The sequence below is a fragment of the Myodes glareolus genome, chromosome 7 (assembly GCF_982192425.1).
Source record: "Myodes glareolus chromosome 7, mMyoGla1.1, whole genome shotgun sequence".
NCBI classification, from domain to species: domain Eukaryota; kingdom Metazoa; phylum Chordata; class Mammalia; order Rodentia; family Cricetidae; genus Myodes; species Myodes glareolus.
In genome coordinates this window covers 19,842,686-19,864,815 of record NC_142032.1, presented here as the reverse complement: position 1 = coordinate 19,864,815, position 22,130 = coordinate 19,842,686, and the positions used below count along the sequence as shown (strand labels likewise).

Below are 22,130 nucleotides of genomic sequence, written 5' to 3'. Positions count from 1 at the left end.
TCCATCTCTTATGGTCTGCCCAGCCGCCATGCAGCACCTGGATGTTCTTACCCTAAATCGGACCTTCCCGTGAGCACTCATCTGCAGATAGAGGCGGTGTGGGCCATTCCAGTTGCCGTAGACGATGTCCACTTTGCCATCACGGTTGAAGTCTGCCAGGGCCACACCTCGTCCATGCTGATGAGGGTCATCTACACCTGGGGAGGAGAGGCAGGAGCTTCAGGGTGCTATCCCTGGCGTATTCCATAAATGTTCACCTCCAGCAACAAGAGGTGATCCTCTTACAGTCCCTGTTCTTTCGGGAAGATGGGGAGGCACAGCGGAGTTCAGATGTTCCCATGGGAACAGAAAGGAGCACAGCCATCCACTTGCACGCCACCTGGACTCAGCTCAGGGCATCATGGTCCAGAAGGAGAGTGATGGGCATTCTGTGGGACCAAAGCCTTTCCCACCACTGTCACATGGCCACAGGGAGACATTAAGTTGATCTTGTCCCTCTTTGCTTAACTCTCGCGATGGTTCACAGTACTTTGAGCCAGGTTCAAATGTCTGCCCAGGGATCGCAGGCTCTGGCTTACTGGGCCCTTATCTGTCTTGGTTGTGTTGTACTGACTCCTTGACTTGCTAAGCTCTGGTTACCATAGTCCTTCCATCCGCTAAGTGAACCAAGTTCTTCCTATGTTTCAGATCTTTGCTCCGGTGTCTCTTCTCCAGACGCCTCCCTGGTCCCTCTCTTAGGGAGCCTTCCATGGCCTGTGCCCACAACACAAGCCAGGCTCAGGAAAACAAACATTGCATGGTTTTTTGTTTGTTTTTTTGAGCCAGGGCTATGTTTTTTTTGAGACAGGGTTTCTGTGTAGCCCTGTCTGTTCTGGAATTTACTTTGTAGACCAGGCTGGCCTCGAACTCACAGAGATTCACCTGCCTCTCTAGCGCTGGGAATAAAGGTGTGTGCCATCACCACCTGGCTCATGCTTTCTTGAATATGTGAACTGTAAACTCCAGTTTTTTTTTTTTTTAAGTTTTTCGAGACAGGGTTTCTCTGTAGTTTTGGAGCCTGTCCTGGAACTAGCTCTTGTAGACCAGACTGGCCTCAAACTCACAGAGATTTGCCTACCTCTGCCTCCCAAGTACTGGGATTAAAGGCGTGCACTACCACCGCCCAGCTGAGAGAACTCCAGGTTTACTTACACACACACTACACACACACACACACACACACACACACACACACACACACACACAAAGGCCAATATACATATACACAGAACCTGACGTGAAAGTTGAAAGAGGCTTTTGAAGGAAGAGGCCTAAAGGTGCAGGGAGAAGTGGCTAGGAAAAGGCAATAGAATATCTGTGACATGAAAGCAGAAAGGGACAATTTGAAAGTGAGGGGACAGCAAGGATGATGATGGGAAGGGCAGCGTGGAGGTGACGAAGAACAAAGCATGAATGAAGACATCACAGTAAAACTCACTGTCTTCTATATTAACTAACGGATTAATAAAGAAGACAAAAATGCAGTCCCAGCCCCTCCCACTGGCCCTCCTCCTCATCTTTCTAATCTTCCCCTTCCTGGTGTTATCCTTTCGGGGGTCTCCTTGCTTGGGGTCTGGCCTCTTCACCTGCCCCACTCCCCCGAGATCAGCCACACCCTGGTGGGTCCCGTGTGCCTCAGGTCTACCTCGGTGCCTGTGGTTGCGTGGCAGCACTCAGTAAGTACTTGCTGAATGAATGAAGAGACATAAATAATTTGACAGCAGGCAAACTGGGGATGCTAGTGACAGCAGAGGAAACAGAGCAACCATGACAGAGAACCCACAGAGGACCCGCGAGCACAGGAAGGGAGGCGCCTGGCCACTCACTTTCGCCACCCACCGAGCAGGAGCCCATGCTAGAAGGGAGTCGGCACAGCCTGGGCGTAGAGGCAGATCTGTCTGCTCCTGGCCCAGGTGCAGAGCTAAGCAAAGGTGACACTTTCAAAGGACAAAGAGCTGCAGGTTGCCCTGGGTACAAGGTAGTAGAACAATAGAACAGAGGTGGCGGGCAGACTCCAGACTGCTGCAAACAGGGTGATCCTGAGAATGGGGGTCAGGAGAAGGCAGGGGTGGGGACTCTGAGAGTCTTGGAAGCAAGGTGTTATCACAGGGCAGGGGCAGGGCCGGAAGCCCCAGGGCTGAGCAGTGATGGGAGAGGAGGCAGCTACTCAACTGGAGAGGGTGGGGTTGAAGGGACTGGGGACAGTCCCCAAACCCTAGGGCTGATAGTCCATTACATTCTCTGCAAACTCCCTCGCTTACGCATCGGGTCGGTGGCCTTCTGAGCTGGCCCATTTCTCTCCTATCTGTGAGGCACCTTGACAAGGAGCTGGTTCCTTTTCACAGGACTAAGCAGTGCCAGGCTGCATTTCACAGCAGCATCTGTTTGGGTGATGAATGCCCCCTTGACATGTCTTGTTAAACCCCTGCAATCACTTTGACTTTCAATTACGGGCCTCGCACCTCGCATCTCCTCCTGCCCGATACCTTCCCCACTCCAGCTTGTTCGCTCACCTCTGCTTCCATCTCCTTAACACCTTATCAAACGCTCTCAGTTTTCTGTGCTACCTCCTTCCCTTCATTCCGTGATTTCTCAGCCGCGAGATCGGCTGCTGCCAAGTACAACTCAAGCAGGGGATGGGTGCAGAGGGCAGGCCAGAGGACCATACCCTATTATGTCAGGGAAGGAGAGACACTGGGGCTTGGGTGCAGGATGACAGGCAACCAGCAGGGGTAGGTGGTGTTTCAGCTGGGATGGGAGGTCAGGAGTCACACATGTGGAGACTCCTGAGCAGGAAGATGGACGGGGAGACACTCTTGTATCAGAGAGAAGGGATGGGCTCGTGCTTGGGGCTTAGATGCTGCTGTGTGCAGAGCTGGTGGGACATAAGATCTACGGGTTCAGATCCTCAGTCATCTTTCTTGTGTTCCAAGGAAGAGGTGCATCGAAACTGTCATTCTTTCTCAATATGGGAGGAAATGAGGGCTTAGGAAGGGGCTAGAGGGCACCCCACATCCACAACCTTCTCATAAAGTATTCATTCTGCCATCACTTGGGTGCCAAGAGAGGACAGTACAAATCCCTGTCTGTATAGATCACACAAAACAATCACGAGGGCAACACAGGAACCTGAGAGGCAGGCACCTGCCAGGGGGAGTGGAAGCAGAGGAGGAAGCCAGGAAAATGCTTCTCAGAGGTGACACTGGGCAGGATGTTGAAGGGCACATGGAAGTCCCTCAGAGAAGAGGGAGGGCATTCCACAAAAGGAATGGTACAAGCAAAGGTCCTGAGGTGGATGGGTGACAACCACAGGCAGGAAGGAAGCACAGATGGAAGCCATGATGACTGGCTGGTTTGCATTTCGTCCTGCTCCTTATTAGAGCTGGTCATGTAGATGTTTGTTTCCTTTCTAACTGTGGGGTGGTCTCGGCCTTACTCACCCCAGCATTCCTAGCTCTTAGCAGCAGTCAGACAGTTAGCAAAGCTTCTTGACATGGTGGTTGGTGGTGTACACCTTTAATCCCAGCACTTGAGAGGCAGAGACAAGCAGATCTCTGAGTTCGAGACTACAAACCGAGTACCAGGACAGCTAGGGCTACACAGAGAAATACTGTCTGGAAAAAAAGTCAAACCAAACTGAACCAATAACAAACAAAACAAAGCAACCAACCACCGCCACCAAACAAAACAAAATAATAAAAAAACCCAAAACAACAAACTAATTTTAACAACGGCTGGTCTAATTTGCGGCCCATGCCACGAGAGCAAGCCCATTCCCAGTGCTACCTGGATGACTACGAACTGGAGACTGGACAGCCCAGAGATCTAGAGTAGAAAAGAATGAATAAATGATTCCTAATGATATTCTGCTATACTCATAGATTGGTGCCTAGACCAGCTTTCATCAGAGAGGCTTCCTCTAGCCGCTGATGGGAGCAGACGCAGAGACCCATAGTCAAACATTAGGTTCAGAGAGATCCCAAATTGGAGCTCTCCACTGGGTCCCTTCCCTTGGACCTTAGTGAATCCTGTGGAAGAGGAGGCAGATGGAAAATTGTATGAGCCAGAGGGGTAAGGACATTAGGAGAACACAGCCCATACAACCAACTAAGCAGGGCTCAAATAGGGGCTCACAGAGACTGAAGCAGCAATCATTGAGCCTGTATAACTCTACCCTAGGTCCTCTGCAAATATGTTATGAATGTTAGCTTAGCGTTTTTGTGGGACTCCTAACAGTGGGAGTAGGGGTATCTCTGACTCTCTTCCTGCCCTCGGGATCCCTTGTCATCTACTGGGTTGCCTCACACAGCCCTGGTATGAGGTTTGTGCCTAGTCTTATTGTAACTTGTTATGCTGTGTTTGACTAATAACCCTGAGAGCCCTGTTCTTTTCTGTCAGGAAACAGAGGGGTAGTGGATCTGGGGGAGAGGGGAGGCATGTGTGTGTGTGGGGGGGGATGGGAGGGAGGGAGGGAGGGGAAACCACAGTTGGGATGTATAGTATGAGAGAAGAATTTTTTTTAAAAGAAATTGTTGGATTAAACTTAATGTTTATGATAAAAGAGGAAGCAGGCAAAGGTGCCAGCAGCCAAGACTGTTGACCTGAGTTCAAGCCCCAAGAACCACATGGTAGAAGAATGGCTTTTGTAAGTTGTCATTAGATAAATGGGGAGAGGCCAAGTCAGGGAGGGAAAGCTTCAAGAATTGTGCTAGGGAACGAAAGCAGACTCAGAGGTTCATAGGCCAGTGCCGTCTGTGGGCACAGGCAGGGCCTACCAGGGGCAGGAGCCTCCCTGCTCCGTCAGCAAACACCCCTGTGGCTTGAGGGTGGCAGAGAAACCCACAGTCCCCTAGGCCCAGGGACCTCTGGGGCCCAGGAGAGGTCCACACGTACTCACCAGCACCAGCTGCAGCATCCACAAAGGTGCCATTGCCTTGATTGTGGAAGAGGAAGTTGGGTCCGTTTTCATTGTCACAGAAGATGTCCGAGGCGCTGTTGCTGAGAATGGGGCCCACGCTGACACCCCGGCCCGCTAGGAGAGGAGGTGCGCCCACAGTGAGTGCCGAGCACCCAGCCCAGCCCTGCCCTGCCACCTGGAGGGCTGGACAGCTGAGGACCCAGATAAAATGCTTTAAGGAAACAATCGGAAAAGCTGAGGGATCTGAACTTTGGGATGCTTCCCTGAGCTGGACAGACCTCGGCTCCCAATCTCCCTAATTCTGATGGTACCGAGGCAGGAGAGGTGGGTTCACTTTGTGCCAAAAGCTTCATCCCATGTCCTAGAAATGCAGGGTGTGGTTACCACACATACCAACCGAATCACAACACATCTAAACCCAGTCCTGCCCCTGCGAGCATTCTCATGTCACCGGACCCTCAACAATGCCTCATTCCCAAATAATCCCATCCAAACCTATGCGTGTGTTCTTGGGTTAGGAATCTGAGGAAGACAGCCCTGCCTGCAGGCTCCAACAGGCTGTGGGTCTCAGTTGTAGGCCCAAAGATGCTTATTTGGCTTTGGCTGATACACTAAGCAGTTTTGTTCGCTGGTAGTGAACTGGCTGAACGGATTACGGTGCATCCATATGGTGGATCATCCTGCAGCTACTGAAAGGACTGTGTGGATCCATATGCATCAACTTGGAGGAGTGCCTGCGCTTGTTAAAAAAAAGTATCTTGGCAAGTAACAGTATTGTGTGATCTTACATTTATTAAAAAAGGTGGGAAATTCTTGGTATTTCAGAATAGATGGGTGTCTAAGCTAGTTAGAATTTGGAGAAAAGTGGAGAAGGTCACACACTGACTAGCGCATCAGGACAGACCAGGGAAAGAAGAGAGATGGTAGTTGGCCTTTTCTTTGACTGTGTCCCCATTGTTTGGCAAGTCTTGCTTTTGCAGTCTGAGAGGAGACTCTCACACACACATACACACTATATATACACAATAGAGTATATATATATATATATATATATATATATATATATATATATATATTTGTTGTTGTTGTTTCTTTTTTGTTTGCTTTTCAAGACAGGGTCTCTCTGTGTAGCCCTGGCTGTCCTGGAACTTGCTCTGTAGACCAGGCTGGCCTTGAACTCACAGAGATCCTCCTGCCTCTGCTTCCCAAGTGCTTGGATTGAAGGTGTGTGCCACCACCACCACCCGGCTTACATTTTTTTAAAAAGACACAGATCAAGCCAGCTCTACGTTAGGCTTTGAGGACTATATCAATTTTGAGCTCCCGATATGAAGAAGTCCAACCTTAATGCATCCTGAAACAAAGTAACCCAAACCAGAGGGCTTCAACTAGAGCCTTTGTTTGCTGAGCCTCACCTGCTCCTGGGAAAACCCTCCACACCTGGAAGGCCTTAGCCACGGCCCCTGGATGCTGGAAAACTATAGCCCTACAAGGAGTGGGTGCAGATTCTTACAAGATGCTGACTATAGACAACTTGTTACCCATTGAATGTCAGTTTCTTCTTCTGTTAAATGGGGATTTTCTGAGTTACCCTTTTCAGTGTTTATAAAAATTAAACAAGTGAGAAATAATGATGGATCAAGTGTCCAACAGGAGGGAGGGAAAATGAATCCCTATACTCTCTTGGGGGAAATATAAATTAGTAGAACTGCAAAGCAGTATGGCATACCCTCAGAAAAATAAAAAATAAATACTGCTACCATATGACCCATCAATTTTGTGGTTGGGCATACACCCTCCGAGGGAAATAAAGTCAGTAGGTCCAGTATTTCTGCACTCGTGTGTCCACTCCAGGACTATTCACGGGTGCTCATGTGAAGCCACCCTACGCGTCCGTCAGAAGACTGAATAAAGAAGGCGTGGTATGACCTCACAATGAAGTGCTACCGGCCTTACAGAAGAAGAAAATCCTCTTATTTTGGCCACATAGATGAGCCTGGAGGACAACACGCCAAACGGAGCTGAGTCACAGAAGCAGCGTTTCCTTAAGCTGTGGAGTCTAGAGAGTCAAGCTGCAGAAGCAGGGGCATAGAGTGAAGCTGCAGAGGTCTGGGTGAAGGGGGAAGATGGCAAAGGGCCGACAATGGCAAAAGGAAAGGGTTGAGCAGAGGGTTAAGTCGGAGAGAGAGGCTATTGTACGACATGGTGCGTACCGTTAGTAACCACATGCTGCTCTTGCTGGTCAAGATGGCGGGTTTTAAGTGACCTTGCCATAAGAAGAAAGTAATGTGTCTTAGTCCAGGTCAGCTATTGCCCAGGGCATTTATATTTCAGAATATCATGGTGTGTATGATAAATAAGAAGGTTTTGAAAGTTTATTTTAAAAACATGAGGCAAGAGAGAAGGAGGCTTTTTGAAGCTTACAGTTTTGCTGTGCAACCAGACCTGTGGACCGACAGTTGGGCTTCTCAGAAGTGCAAAATCTCAGGCCCCGCGGAGTCCTGCATGCTGACAAGACCGCCGTGTGTTTTGTATGCCCACTAAAGGACAAGACATATTGCTCCAAGGAACTGGCTATTATGACAAGAGAAAACTGGAGCTGGAATTTTTAAGTACACGCCAACTTTGACAGAGTCATGTGATAATGGCTAGGCCCTTGGCCACCCACCTCTGGATGAATCCAGGGGTTTGTGAAGTGACTGAGCTCATCTGAGAAGAGGGGTCTCAGGCTCCTGTGGTCCTTCATCCTGGGAGATGCTCCCTGACAAAGTATGGGGCTTTGTTCCAGGACAGAGCTGTGCGGGGCTCCATAATGTCTTTATCTCTTTTATTACTCTGCTAACGCCTGTTGGGCTTTTGTGTCCTGGAATTTTTCTTCCCAGGTAATCAGATTACGTCTCAAAGGAAGAGTCCAGTCTTGTGAAAATGAGCAACGAAATCCCCATCACCCCCGGTGATCCTCCTCCCAGGAGGTATCACACAGCATGAAGGCCGTGGAGGAGGGTGGTGACTTCCTGGTCACTTTCCATAGGCAGCAGGGTGGATGCTGAGACATGACTTAGCCATCGCCTCTGCCGGCTAAAAAGAGGAGCTGGAAGTGGCTGTCCCTGCTCTGGTCACTGCCAGACTCCAGCCTAGCGAAGGGCTTCCACCATGCAGCTCCGTCCTTCTCTCTCTGTGGCGTCCTCCGATTTCCTCTCTGCCTCTGGCTCCCAAGCTGTGACACAGTCCCTTCATTTTCTACAAAGCAGGTTATTTCCCTTTTGGACAAATTTCTAAATCTTTCTAATTAACTAATTGGGTTGGGTTGAAGCCTTGCACCATTTGTAACCTGTAATTACTAGAAAATTGCCATGGTAACCACACTACTAATTAGCAGCAATTTATTGCCATAGCAACCGGACCATAACAGAGATGTTACCCACAACTCCTTCTTGGCAAGTTGGTCACACAGTTGGGGAGTAGGTGAGTCCACAGTTTAGGGATCCAGCCTTTTGGGGCTCATATCTAGAAGCCTTAGGATAGGGTCCAAACTGGGATCTAAGGCAGAGCAGCCAGGTGCTGCATCCCTCACTGATGCCACAAGGGAAACTCTCGAAACCAATGGAAACCTCCCCTTCAGACTGCCCTTCCATGCCTCCTCTGTGGTCCGTGCCTCCTCTCTGAGGGTCAGTGGCAAAGGCAGCAGCCGGTCTCCCAGGACCCATTTCTCCTTTTCTTACTGCTTTGTGACACCCACCCTCCCTTCCTCTCCCAAGGTTTAGCATAAATCATACCATGTTGGGCTACCCAGACAGTGGCTAGGGACATCTTGTTTAGTCTTGGAGAGCAACATCACGATGGAGTCAACTCCACCCCTGTCAATGACTTCTTCGCTGTGTGAAGCCAGCACCCTCTCTCCCAGACACAGGGTCCCCCAGATGAGCCTGTAGTGGTGAAATGGCAGCCCTCAGCACCGGTATTCCGCCAAGTCCAAGGTTGAGCTATGTGACCTTGGGCATATCACTTAACCTTTTCCGGCTTCTGTTTTCTCATCTATGAAATAAACTGGTAATAATAATAGCTCCTTCTCTGGGGTGTCATAAATATTAAGTGGGATGAATTTTGGAAGGTATCTTGGAAAATGTCAGGTGCCACATAGTCATTAGCTGGGACTATTTACCACCTGCCGAGTGACTAATATCACTTTATTTTTGCCCAGCACTTCAAGCTTCAAAGGCCCCTTTGTTATGCTGTGGGGCTTTGAATGATTCTGTCTCCCCTTCCTTCCCAAGGACATGTGCCACTCCGAAGAGTCTGTCGGAGAGGTTGGGTGTTCCAGGGTTAATGGCCCTCTGAGGTCTCCCCTTCCCCTTGCCACATTTCAGGCTTCCCTGTTCGCTCATTGGATCCAATCGGTATGGGGAAACCTTGGCTACTCTCAATACCTGCTCCTCCAGGCCTCTGACCCCTGGCACTTTGACAGGGCAGGCTCCAGTGTGATTCTGGTACAGGGGTCCATCTCCCAGCTCTCAGGGACTGGATGGAGAGAGAAGGGCAGAGGCTGTGGATGGATCGCACACTCTGAACTGCTCCCACTATGGACTGCTGACCCAGGGATAGAGCAGCAGACTGGGATCCAGTTTCTGAGGAAGGGCCTTTGAGTTCTTTCCTGGGCCATTCTCTCTCTCTGGCTTCAGGAACTTTGAAAGGAGACTTCTAGGTACCAGTTCCTGGCATTGCAAAATGTAGGGGTGGGGGCGATGTGAAGACTCTTAAGTTTTTACTTTTCAACAAATGCATCCTCCAGACTGGACCAAAGGATAAACATATTGGAAGCAGTTTCCTGTCCTATATCCCACTGCAGCGGAGGCTCAGGGGCTCCTCATTGGAAGGGTATGGACCCGTGATATCCCCCTACTGGAATCTCGTAGTAGTCTCAAGGCCCATAGGCTGCCAAGAACATCCAAGATATCGTAAGAGTTGGTCTAAAATGTTGGAAAATGTGTGAGGCAGAGAGATGAAAGGTGTGAGCTGGAGAAGAAGGCAACAGGTAGGATGGTAATGGGGTCCCCCTTTGTAAGTGTATTCCAAATGGAGGCGCTGATGATCTGTGGGTGTGGGGAGAGCCTGCTGATGCCAGACAAGGCAGGATTGTGAGGCTGTGGGAGCTGGTACTGTCAGACAAGGACCCTCACTCAGCTCGGGTCTCACCAGCCCATGGTTCCTTGAGGGTTTCCAAACGAGCCACCAGAGGCTGTAGGAAAAAGGACCTTTCTTCCTGTGTCCACCCAGCATCGAGGGGCCAAGCGGAAGCTGTGTGAGGCCAGCGTGGGTCAAGGACTGGAAGGAAGAGCCGGTGGCTCTGACCTGTGTGCTGGGTAGGGGCACACACATCTCGCGTTAAGTTCCATGACACCTGGAGGTGTGTCTACTCACCACCACTTTCTCAACTGAGAAATAATGAATTGCATAGTTTATCACATACAGCATGTTTTGAAGAATGTATATGCTATGCAGTGACTAAAATGAGCTAATTAACATATGCATCATCTCGCATATTTAGTTTTTAATTCTGTGAACCTTTAGAATCTATTGTCTTGGTGTCATGCAGGAATACAATGTATTGTTATTAACCATGGTCACCATAGTGTACAGTAGAACTCTTGGACGCACTTGTCCAATGAAACGAAAATGTTGTTTATTTTAGCTAATACCTCTTCAATGTCCCCAATTCCCTTCATTTTCCAGGTGAGGAAACTGAGGCTTACACAGGAACAACCACAGTTGACCAGTGTTAGGGTCCCAACTTACGCTATCTCCTCAGCTTGATTCTGACACTTCTCAGGCCCCCTTTCAACAGAGAGGGAATTGCTACTGGCGCCTCAGGGGTGTAGCTGGGTGTAGCTGTCTCTTGAGACAGCTGAGAAAAATGTGTGTAAAAATTAAAGTTTTAGTTGATCACACATCTGTTCACTTCAAAACAAGGGCAGACCTTTCTGATCTCCATCAAACGCACCTGACACCCTAGGAATGGTCTTCCTGTACCCTGAACTATGGGAACTCCTCTGGGGACCCCTCTGGAGTGCCTGGACCTGGGCGTCACTCTAGCCTGGCCTGGTCCTAGCTGCTAGATCTGGCTGAGCTACTTCTGGAAGGACTGCCACCCACCTGGGGCCCAGGGAGGCTCCTCAGCCCCCACCCGGAGGCACCAGCCATGCTACTGATGGGAATCTGCCAGAAGGGCTCAGCTGGGCTTTGGGCCTCTCCGTCTCCTCCAATAATGACTTCCTATAAATCAGATCTGCCCTCCGCTTTGTTCCACACTGCTCCCAGCCAACAGCAGAACTCTCCACCCAACATCATAAATCCCCCTTCATTTTCTTTCCAAATTTCCTTTAAGGCTTCTTTAATCACCACCTTGAAGTCTAGGCAGATGCTCCCTCAAAGGGTGAGGCCCGAATGCAGAGGTCCTGGAGAAAGGGTAGGGCCTGGGCGAGCCTGTGTGCAGAGGAAAGGGGGACGGAAAGCTGGATTCCATTCGGGGAGGGGGTGAAGATGCCTATGTGGCATCCAGACCTGAGGACACAGCCTTCAGGCCTCCATGTCAGGTGGGCTGGCTCTCTCAGCTCCATTCCTGAGTTTAGCTTGAGACGCCCAGGAGATGGCCAGCAGAGGACCCTGGTGCCGCTGGCAGCTGTGGGTCTGTGTGACATGTCTGCAGGCATTCCCTGCATTTTTTCATTCTCCGACACACAGTGAAGGTGGAATCTGTGTTGGGAGAGGCCATGGTTTCCTGTGGTTCCCCAGGCAGGCAGGATGGCGCAGGTGGGAGCTTGCTCCCTTTAGCCTCTCTGCTAGCTGGCTGGGTCAAGGTGCCTGGAGACATACCCTGGGACTTGGTGACTTCTCCCTCTCTCCTCTGCCAAGCCCTCTGCAGGATGGAAGCCACTTCTCAGGGTTCCCACACACCTCAACTCCTGGCACTTTCTGGACCCAAGAGGTCTCTGGTGGTTGGAGAGGTTGGGGCTTGGAGTGTTCAGAGAGTCACAAAGGGACAGTAGGCTCTCTCTACTGCTGTTACTCTGTCCTAGCAGCCCCTGGTTCAGATGCCCTCCAGGGGCCCTCGGTCCCCTGAGAGCAGGCATTTCAGCCGCTAGATGGCACTGTGACCCAGCAGAGTGGCTGTGGATGCCAGAATGGATGGTGTCTGGAGAGAGCTCCCCTCCCCCTCCTGCACAGCATAACAACCTGTGCATGGCTTGTGTGCCATTGGCCCCCACCACTACAGCCTGCTGTCCTGAGCACCCCAGGCCAGACAGCTGCTTCAGCCTGACAACCTGGGTACACAGTTCAGGGCCTGTCTGCCAAAGCATGCCCAGTGGGTGAGGGGCCTTCTCTTTACCAGCTTGGAGCAGGATGCTCAAGTTGGAGGTCATTAAAAAGGCCAGCTGCTTGTGGCTGGTTTGCGCATCAGGAGATAGGGCTTCAAGTGCTGCTTTTCTATAAATCTCCTAAGTGACCTTGGGTGAGTCCTTTCTGCTCTTTGACCCTAGTTTGATCCCTTGGCAAGCGGGAGGACCTCCCAGGCCACATGGTTGCTTCAGAAAATGGGGGTTGTGTGGCTTGGCTGCAGAGGCCCCGGATCCCTGAAGCACATCTGCCCCCCACCCCCGCTTGCTTCTATCCAGTCTGCTTAGGCCTTGCTGATTCCTCCCGGCTTCTCAGACCCCTTCCACTGTTCTGGCGAGGAGCACTGGCCACCTGCCCAGAGTCTCAGCCATTGGGCTGGGCTCAGCATAGTAGCCCTTACATTTGGGGTTTATTCTTAAGGCTCCAGGGAGCACTCAGAGGCCATTTTCCAGCCAGATGTCCATGTGTCATTAACCGAGTGACAAGTGGGGGTTGAAGGATAGTGTTGGGGGGCTGAGGAAGGCGGGCAGACAGAACAGTAACTTGGTGGGCCAAATTGGTTCTTGCCAGCCAAATGGCTTTCTGGAAGTCTGTAGAACTGCTCTTATGTGTCCTCTGGGCACGCCAGCTGCCCTGGCCTCCTCCATGCCTCCACAGAAGCTGCTGCCCGTGCCTTGGGTTGCCCTATCCTTCCAGCATGGCCGGCACAGTTGGCTGGGGCTCTCATTGCATCTCTGTTCCTCAGCTGTCTTTGCTTGCCCCCCTCTTCTCCCTTCTGGGTTCTGTGCCAGCCCAGCCAGCGTGAACAATGCCCCCTTCATGCTCCAGCCTCCTGAATTCTTCCATTCGGTGTGGAATGCACTCTCTCAGTCCTTACCTCCCTTCCGTCTCATCATTTTCAAGTGTTTCATCCCCCAGCCCACACCCCTCCCTCTCCTGCAAGATCAAGGCACTTAATTGCCAAGCCAGCCCAGTACACAGAACTGGGAGCTTCCTCAGAAAAATTGACTGTACCAATCTAGGCTGAAGCGCCTCATGTTTATTCTCCTTCCCAGGGAAACGTGGTTTATTACTGACACTCAGCCTTTCCGGGGCGCGTTCATGCCCAGGGCTCTCAGGCACATTGATGGGGCTTGAGCCACGCAGACTAGTTTATTGTCTAGTCATCTGTCCCCACGAACTTTGTCAGATAGATCAGTATTAATCTCTGTCTTTCACGGAGGTGGCAAGTTGACTGGGTAAGAGCACCATCAACTCCTAGCAGGTCAGGATAACCTTTCCTGGGTGGAGCTTTGAGATCTGCTACCAGCCAAGTGTCTGGAGGAAGGGTGATGCCCACACGATGCCCCATGCCCACTTTCCATCTCCAAGCTTTGAGCTCAGCCTGGCTGCAGCTTGGGTGGTGTCTGGAGTATAACTTGGAGCAGATGTATGGGGAAGGCTAGCTAACAGGAGAATTTCTACACCCAACTGCAGGGCGGGTGTGAAGGAGGGTGAGTTGTTATGCACAGCCCTGGCTTCCTGATTTTTTGGCACTGAAAACAGGAACTGGATGGCTCTGCCATCAACAGCCTATTGGCAGATTATCAGAGTTTAGTCAGCAGCCCTGCTGGAATTAGAAAAACAGCCTTCCCTAGAAAGAGCTCCTGTCAGAAGCTCTGACAATAGCCCCCATCCAGAAACTGGAGGGGGGAGCACGCCTTCCATAAAAAGTGCTGGAGAGGGTTTGGAACAAGAACACAATTCTTTGAACTCAGTTATCCGAGACGGGACCCAGCCGAAGCTTAGGGACTTAGCGCTCAATTCCTGGCCGCTTATGTGTAAGTAAATAATTTCATCTGCTGTTGGGCAATAAAGAAAGCTTTAAATCTCGGTTCTTGGGATCTGTCAGTTTTCTCCAACGCAATCTGCTCACTCATCGCTGGGGTTAGAGTAAGGGAGGGGGCAAGAGGTTGCGGGGACAGGATAGCATGGTGTTCTTTTCTTTTCAGGTGTTGGCAAGCCCCTCTGCCTGTTGTACGGTGCCCCCTAGCCCCCCAAGCTCACACTTGTCAGGCATCTCACCTCCCCCTGGAGGAGCAGTATATGTGGTGGGAGGGGATGACGGCTTCACCCCTGCTCGGTGATTATAAATCTTCTCTGTCCTGGTTGCTGATGAATTAGATACAGCTCTGCAGGGCCCTGGACCCCCAGCCCCAGCCCCTCCTCTCCACAGCATCCATAAAGTCTGCATACCTGTGTACTTGCTGACCCCTGCCTCAGCCGCCACGTCCCTGAGTGCCAGGATTCCCCGGGACAGGTCACTGGCCTCAGGGTCCATTTCAATGAGCGCATCGGGCCCCACATCACCATAGGCATAGTTAGCGATGTAGATAGAGTATCGTCCGGAGCCCTGAGGAGGAATGGGAGGGAGGAGGATGAGAAGCCCCATCTTAGTCCTGACTTCCTTGCCAGTTGTCCCTGCCCTAGGGACCATAGCTTTGTCAGTAGGTTGAAGTCTGTGTGGGCTACAACCCCAAGAGGCGCTCATGACAAAGGCTGTGATGTGAATTGGTGCCCACTTCCCGAGCCAGACAACAAAGCAGCCTTGCTTGTTCTATCCTGTTCCAGAAGAACACATCTCTCCCTCTCCCCCACAACCACCTTTTTATAGACAATTTTCTAATGTGCCTCCCTCCAGCTGAGCTCGCTCCAGCTGCCAGCCAGGGTAGCTGCTCAATAAATATTTGCTGATTGATTGATCTACCAGTTCCCATTATTCTCCGTCTCTCTCGCTCCCATTCAAGCCCACTCCAGCCGAGATGACAAGCAAATTCCTGAGCCTGCTCCTTCTCCTCCTTGCAGGAAAGGTGCAGATTCATGAGGTCTTCCATCCTCCTTCCATTCCTGTCTCCCCGTATTTCTAGGAAGAGATAGTTCACTCGTTCGGCCTTTATAATCCTACCCCCTTTCTTTTTCTTTGTATCTCAGAGAAGCCCCGGGCACTGGCGTCTCCTTCAGCGGCCATTCTCTTCAGTAGTCCAAACCCTGCTGATAAAAGATTCCTTTCTGCCCGTTATTAGAGTGGCGTTATTTCTCCGGTGGGTGTCTCCTCCTTCCCAGGAGATACACACAGTTTCCAAATCTCTCCCCAGCCTCCATATTATCTTTTCTTCATCACCTCCCTCCGGAAGTTATTCCTCAAGCTCTCACTGTTTACGAAGTGTTCTTTGATAAATTCTGAGCTCCCTGTCCCTGCCCTTAGGTGGCTTGGAGTCTAGTGTGGGCGGCCAGCCAGAGAGAAGAGAGGAGTAGTGGATCCTGATGTGGGCAAGCTGCTGCTGGCATCCTATGGACCTCTGCTTGTCCATTCTCCTATCCCGAGGCATCGTGACCAGGACCATCTGATCACTCCCTTCACACCTGCTTTTGGACCATTTTCTTTGGTGGTGGGGAAGCTGACCCAGAGACACTGAAGCATGGGTGACTTGGTGGGTGGGGACATGGAAGGAGCTTAGAGTCTCCAGGGGACACAGAGGAGTCAAAAGCACACAGGCGCATGGCAGACGCAGGCACAGGGTCTCCTGGCCGCTCAGAAGAGAGGCTCGCAGTCTGGAGGTCGGAGCGTCACTATGGAAACTTTAGAAAAGATTTTCTAAGAGGGGTCCCAGCCAGTGAGGTGGAGGGAAAGACTCTTGTGGGCAGAGATGGGAAAATGGTGCATGCACAGAAAGCATGGCTGCTGGCCCGGTGTTGCCAGAGGTAAGACACAAAGCAGGAAGTAGTAGGAGATGAAGTTGGAGACTTCACCTTTGGCGTCCCTTCTCTTTGGGTTATCAGAATCTCAACCTGTTACCTGTCAATCAGTGCTTCATAGGTCCCATTACTCAGAGTGGTCCCTGGGTCGGCACCCCAATGCCGTTTGGGAGCCAGTGTTAGAACTGTGGAGTCTCAGGACCCACCCCGGACCTGTTTAACAAGAACCCGTAGTTCAGTAAGACCCCCACAGGACACTTAGGCAAAAGCGAAGTGTGGGGTGCTTTACAACCCACTGGCATCTCGATAGGGAAACCTGTGAAAGGTTCTCACTCTCATCCATCCCAGGAGCTCCATATGCATTTGTGCAGAGTCTGGACGAAGCGAGAAAGAAAAGGGCCAAACGGAAAAGTGCACCATTGTGAACCATTCCTGACCCCACCAGCTGCTAGCACGCTCATCGACAAATGGGCAATTAAGCCCACATGGGCTCGAATGCACTCTGCCACAAATTAGAAGATTTATAAAATTCAGTTATACCTAGATCCTTACTTCAATTTACCTGGGCAATAAGACAGATAAACATAGACAAGCATGTTGTAGGTGTAGACGATTGTGGAAATTCACACGTGAGCCTGACCACAGTAATTCTAAGAGGCTGAGATGACACCAGGCATGGGAGGTGTCTCTGGATGCTGAGTCTACATCAGGGCACAGGAGGTGTCTCTGGATGCTGAGTCTACATCAGGGCACAGGAGGTGTTTCTGGATGCTGGGTCTACACCAGGGCACTGGAGGTGTTTCTGGTTGCTGGGTCTACATCAGGGCACAGGAGGTGTCTCTAGATGCTGGGTCTAGTGCAGGACACAGGAGAGGAGGTGTTTCTGGTTGTTGGGTCTACACTAGAACACAGGAAGTATTTATGGATGCTGGATCCAGAGCTAACATCAGAATCACGGAAAGCTTGTTGCCACAGACTCCGGGCCCCATTCCCGGAGATTCTGACTCAAGATGTACGGGATGAACCTGGAGGATGTGTACGTCTAACAGACTTCCAGGTGTTGCAGAGGCTGCTGTTCAGTGGTCCAGTGGTTGCCAGCATGAATAAGGCCTCAGTTCAAAGCCCAGAACTACCAGGAAAAGGGTGAGAGAAACAGATCCCCAGGCTATGTTGCTGCTGCTGACTAATGACTCCGGACTCTAAAATACACCAGTCAGAGGCTATTAGCCAAGTCTGGTCTAGCCTCAGGCCCTGGACGACTCTTCAGTCTTGGGCACATCCATCAAGGGCTGTAGGCTGCTATTGTGTGTGCTAAATGGGGATCGGACTCCCCCTGCTTCCTGGCAGGGTAGTTGAGAAGATGAAATGAGACAACGTCTTTGAGAAGATAAAAATGCTATGTAAACATGAGGCATAACCATTATTGACCAGGGGACGCTTCTTGTAAGAGGTCAGCATCGAGCTCCATCCAGGAAGGCGAGTGTGTGCGGTGAGGCAGCTGGGGCTAAAGGGCAGGATGGTGCTCCAGGTTTGGAACTAGCATGAGTAAGGGGTGTGTGGCTGGGCCGGTGACATACTCACCTCAGCACACATCACAACCTCTCGTAGGTCCCCATGAACTGCACCGTGTCTCTGAACCTTACCCCCGGCATTTCTGACTGAGGTGGTCTGAAGGCAGGGCCTGTTTATGCCAGTGCACGCAGAGTCCAGAGGAGGAAGTCGTGTGTCCTGTTCTATCAATGCCCACCATATTCTCCTGAGACAGGAGCTAGGTTGGTGTAAGTCCCGCAGATCCTCCTGTCTCTAATCCCACAGCACCAGGGTTACAAGTGCTTGCAGAACCATGCCTGGGTTTTTACATGGCTTCTGGGGATTTAAACTCAGGTCCTAATGCTTGGGCAGCAAGCACTCTTACCTGCCAAGTCATCTCTGAACCTTCCTTCCTAACAGTGGGTATGCCAACAATAGTCTGGGGACCACACTTTCAGAACCACTGACCCGCCAGGGCAAACACCCCTAGGTGCGGGCTGTGGGGCCAAGCAGAGCTTCCGAAAGCCCGTGGTTACTGTCTATTATCACGGTACCCAGTGCCACGGTAGGGGAGGGATGAAGAGGTGTGTGCTGTTTCCAGGCAGGCAGAGTTCAATTCCCAGGTGTTCTCGCCATTTATTGTGTGACCAAGGTCAAGTTATTTAATTGCTCCAAGCCTTCATTTCCATATCTGTAGAAGGTGATAATGGTAGCTTGTACCTCGTGGGCTTATTGTAAAGATTCTGGACGAAGAGTCCGGTGCACGGGACTCCAAGCACGGTTAGTTGCCCTGTGTGAGCTGCTTTTGTCTTTTGTCCTTTGCCATTGCTCTTGTGTTTTCTCTGCCACGCTGCATTCCTGTCTTCTAGTTTCCATCCTGGCCTTGACCTCTCTCAGCTCGCTCCTCACAAGGTGGTGGCTGGACTCAGAAAGCACCTTTCCCCCGGGGGTGACCCACCAAAAGACTTTCTGTCCAGTTCTCCAAGGCCTGGGAGGACGGAGTGAGGCCGGGTGGGGAGCGGGCAGTTTCTGATCATCACCCACTGTGCTGAGGTGCTGGCCCCTTTCCCTTCGCCTCCCACACAGCGCTTTGGTCCTGTGGTTAAATGCCATCGTGTGGATGACCTTGCTGGGACATAGACAGCAGCTCCGTGATTGGCCTCCAGCTCCTCCCTCCAGTTCTGGGGGGACTTCCTACTTAGGCCAGTGTGGCAGGCTTAGTCCTGACCAGGGAGGCGGGAAGCAGGAGGCGGGAAGCAGGAGGCGGGTGAACAGGATCCCTAGCTGTGACCAGGTCCTGCAGGCTCTCAGGGCTGTTCAGACCCGCCTCATTGTCCCCTCCCACCAGGCAGGAGTCCAGGTGGCATGGATTCAGGTCAGGGCTAAATGTGGCTTCACAGCCCAGCTTGTTAAGAAATAAATATTTATACCTGGCACCTGCCTTCTCCCAGGGCCTGGAGGCCCCTGCTGCGAACATTCACACTGAATCCCCAAAGCCTCTGTGCCATCTCAATCTGAAGTTGGAACCCACCCCTTCAGCCCCAGAACTGGGGCCAAGGATGCTCTGTGGACCAGGGCAGCAGCTGGGACTCTGGCGATGGTTGTTATAGAGCCAAGCAGGTAGGTGGCAGGGGAGCAGGCGACAGGAGGGACAAATCCCTTCCTCAGAAGTCTCTGTCTCACAGGGACTTAGAGCTCAGCTCAGGTCACAGCCTGCCACTCCTCTCCCGACTTCTATTCCGCCAAGCTTCCCCATGTTTGGGGCCGGACACCTCTGGGTAGGATGTGCGAGGAAGACGTTGCTGGAGCCACTGGTTGAAATACGGTTCTAGAACGTTCAGGTAACCCTGCCTCAACCACTTCTGCACTCGCCTGTCGCACCTTCAACATCCCACAAATATGTCCAGGAGGTCATGTGACTCGGGGCCTGCCTCACTGAGGCATTGCACGTTAGTTGAATGAATGAGTGAGCACCCCATTTAGTATTGGACCCTGTTCCATGTCCTAGACATGTCACCGATCTATTCTGGGTCCCCAGGTAAGCCGTTGCTCCACGCTGAGCCTCAGCCTTCCCCTGAGAATCTGATATTCATGATGATGATGATGCCCTGTGTTGTTTGCACACGGGTCACTGGGAGGGTTGCACAAGAGAAGGATGTGAAAGATGTTTTCACTCTCCCCGCAATCCTGGGCTCCTAGTAATTTGCTTCCACTGTGTGGGATGTTGGCAGCTACTAAGGGGGTACAGCCCTGTGTGGGATGTTGGCAGCTACTAAGGGGGTACAGCCCTGTGCTCTGTCTTCAAGTGGCTGTCACTATTCGGGGTGGGGGGTGAGGACATCTACCCGATGATTCCTCTCCTGACTCTCACATCAGGGTTTCTCTGCTTCCTCCCAGGCCTTCAGGTGCCCCTGCACTCACCGTCCTGTCCACACAGGCCACCGAGCGTCCGGCAAAGAGGCTGGCCACTCCACGGGCCACATTGACGTCGTCACTGAGGACGTCCTCCCACCGGTTATTACGGAACTTGAACAACTTGTCTGTGTATGTGGCCACACCTGGAGAGAGGAAGAGAGAGTGGTGGGTGGAGAGTGGGCAAGGGACCAGGAGTCTCTGGTTCTGTCTCCTGGCATTGACCATAAGGTGGCGGGGCCAGAGGTCAGGTGGTTAGATGCACGGAGGTCCTCTGCAGGCCAGGTTCCTTTCTGCTTCCAGTTGTGAACTTGACTCTGGCTGGCCCCAGGAGAGAGCCTCAGGCTGGGGGAAGACAGTGTGGAGTGGTGATTATAAGCCTGAGGTTTAGAATCAGTGAGCAAAAGTTCCAATCTCAGACCTAGATTCTAGACTTTGGGCATGTTCTCAGCATCTCAATTTTCTTATCTGTAAAATGGGGATGACAGTAACCACATTCAGGTTCCCTGTGAGGAACGACAGAGATGCTGAACTTTAAATGATTGGCACAGTGTTCCCTAAAGGGAGCTAGTGTTAGGCAGAAATGATTTCCCTATTTTAGGCAAGATCCACATTTCACAGGCTTGGTAGTCAGTGATTCTGGGAGTGAGGGCGTGAAAGCAAGTGTGTTGGAGCGAGCATGTGAATTCACTGCAAGCATGAGAATGGGTAAGTGTGCAAGACTGGGTGTACAAGTAAGAGTGAAAGCGGGTGTTTGGGGTGAGCGTGAGAGCATGTGCAGTTGAGTGTGTGAGGATGCACAGGAGCAAGGGTGCCCCGGTGGGAGACTGAGCATGGATGTGTGAGGACACAGACTAGTGCATGTGAGGGTGTGTGGGGGAATGCAGATGCATGTGTGAATGCATGCAGGTGGCAACACTGTGTACACAGCCCACCAGGTGGTTCCCAGAACACCCACGTGAGGAGGTTCACTAGTAAATGTGCAGCGTTTTCAGGTGGGGGCTTCTGAAGAGCCACAGACGCAGCCTGCACAAAGCTGCTGTGCCTTGGGAGGGACACTGGTGTGTGTTGTGAGTGTGTGTGTTGTGTGCATGTTGTGTATGTGTGTGTGTTATGTATGTATGTGTGTGTGTATGTGTGTGTCTTGTTTGTATGTGTGTATATGTTATGTATGTGCATGTATGTGTGTGTTGTGTGCATGTTGCATATGTGTGTGTCTTGTTTGTATGTGTGTATATGTTATGTATGTGCATGTATGTGTGTGTTGTGTGCATGTTGTGTATGTGTGTGTCTTGTTTTTATGTGTATATGTTATATATGTGTGTGTATATGTGTGTCTTGTTTGCATGTGTGTATATGTTATATATGTGCATGTATGTGTGTGTCTTGTTTGTATGTGTGTATATGTTATATATGTGCATGTATGTGTGTGCTGTGTGCATGTTGTGTGTGTGTTGTGTTTGTATGTGTGTGTTGTGTGTGTTTGTTCTCTGTGTATGTGTGTGTTGTGTATGTGCATGTGTGTATGTGTGTATTGTGTGTGTGTTGTGTATGTATGTGTATGTGTGTGTATGTTCTGTGTGTATATGTGTGGTATGTGTATGTTATGTGTGTGTGTGTATGTGTACATGTGTGAGCATGCGTGCATGCGTGTGAAGTCTAAAGTTCCGTTCCTGGCCTCACATTCCTCATCTGAGAACGACAGGTGACAGCTGTCCTCACTCACAGCGTCAGTGTGGCACTAGTGAGGAGACACACATGCGGTCAGGTCACAGATCAGACAGGATGAGAGAGCACAGTGACAGCTTCACACCCCTGCAGGGACAGAGCCCTCACTGAACTCCCTGGGGAGCCCAATGTGTTTAGAAACCTCAATTCTGACTTCATCTTCTAGGAAGGAAACATGGTACGAACACTGTTGATTACATAACACCCCCAGCAGGGACTGGGGGCGGCACCCCATAATTAAACACATTAATATTTCTGCAGTGAAACATGAATATTCACATTAAGGGGGATAAATAAGGCTTATAAATAGCTCACATCAGCTCAGGACAGGTTTTGTTATCTAGTGAATTTTCCACAAACTTAAAAAAAGGTGCTG

General features: G+C 51.0%; 1 protein-coding gene across 1 annotated transcript in view; it reads right to left on the bottom strand.

Annotated features, from left to right (window-relative positions):
• Nucleotides 1-22,130, bottom strand: part of Crtac1 (cartilage acidic protein 1) — a 142,572-nt gene that overhangs the window by 21,966 nt on the left and 98,476 nt on the right. Inside the window, exons 4-7 of the mRNA XM_087907887.1 lie at nucleotides 20,036-20,172; nucleotides 14,585-14,741; nucleotides 4,937-5,071; nucleotides 52-197 (exon numbers count right to left, since the gene is read on the bottom strand). Coding sequence (XP_087764013.1) covers nucleotides 52-197; nucleotides 4,937-5,071; nucleotides 14,585-14,741; nucleotides 20,036-20,172 — 575 coding nt within the window. The remainder of the gene's footprint in view (nucleotides 1-51; nucleotides 198-4,936; nucleotides 5,072-14,584; nucleotides 14,742-20,035; nucleotides 20,173-22,130) is intronic.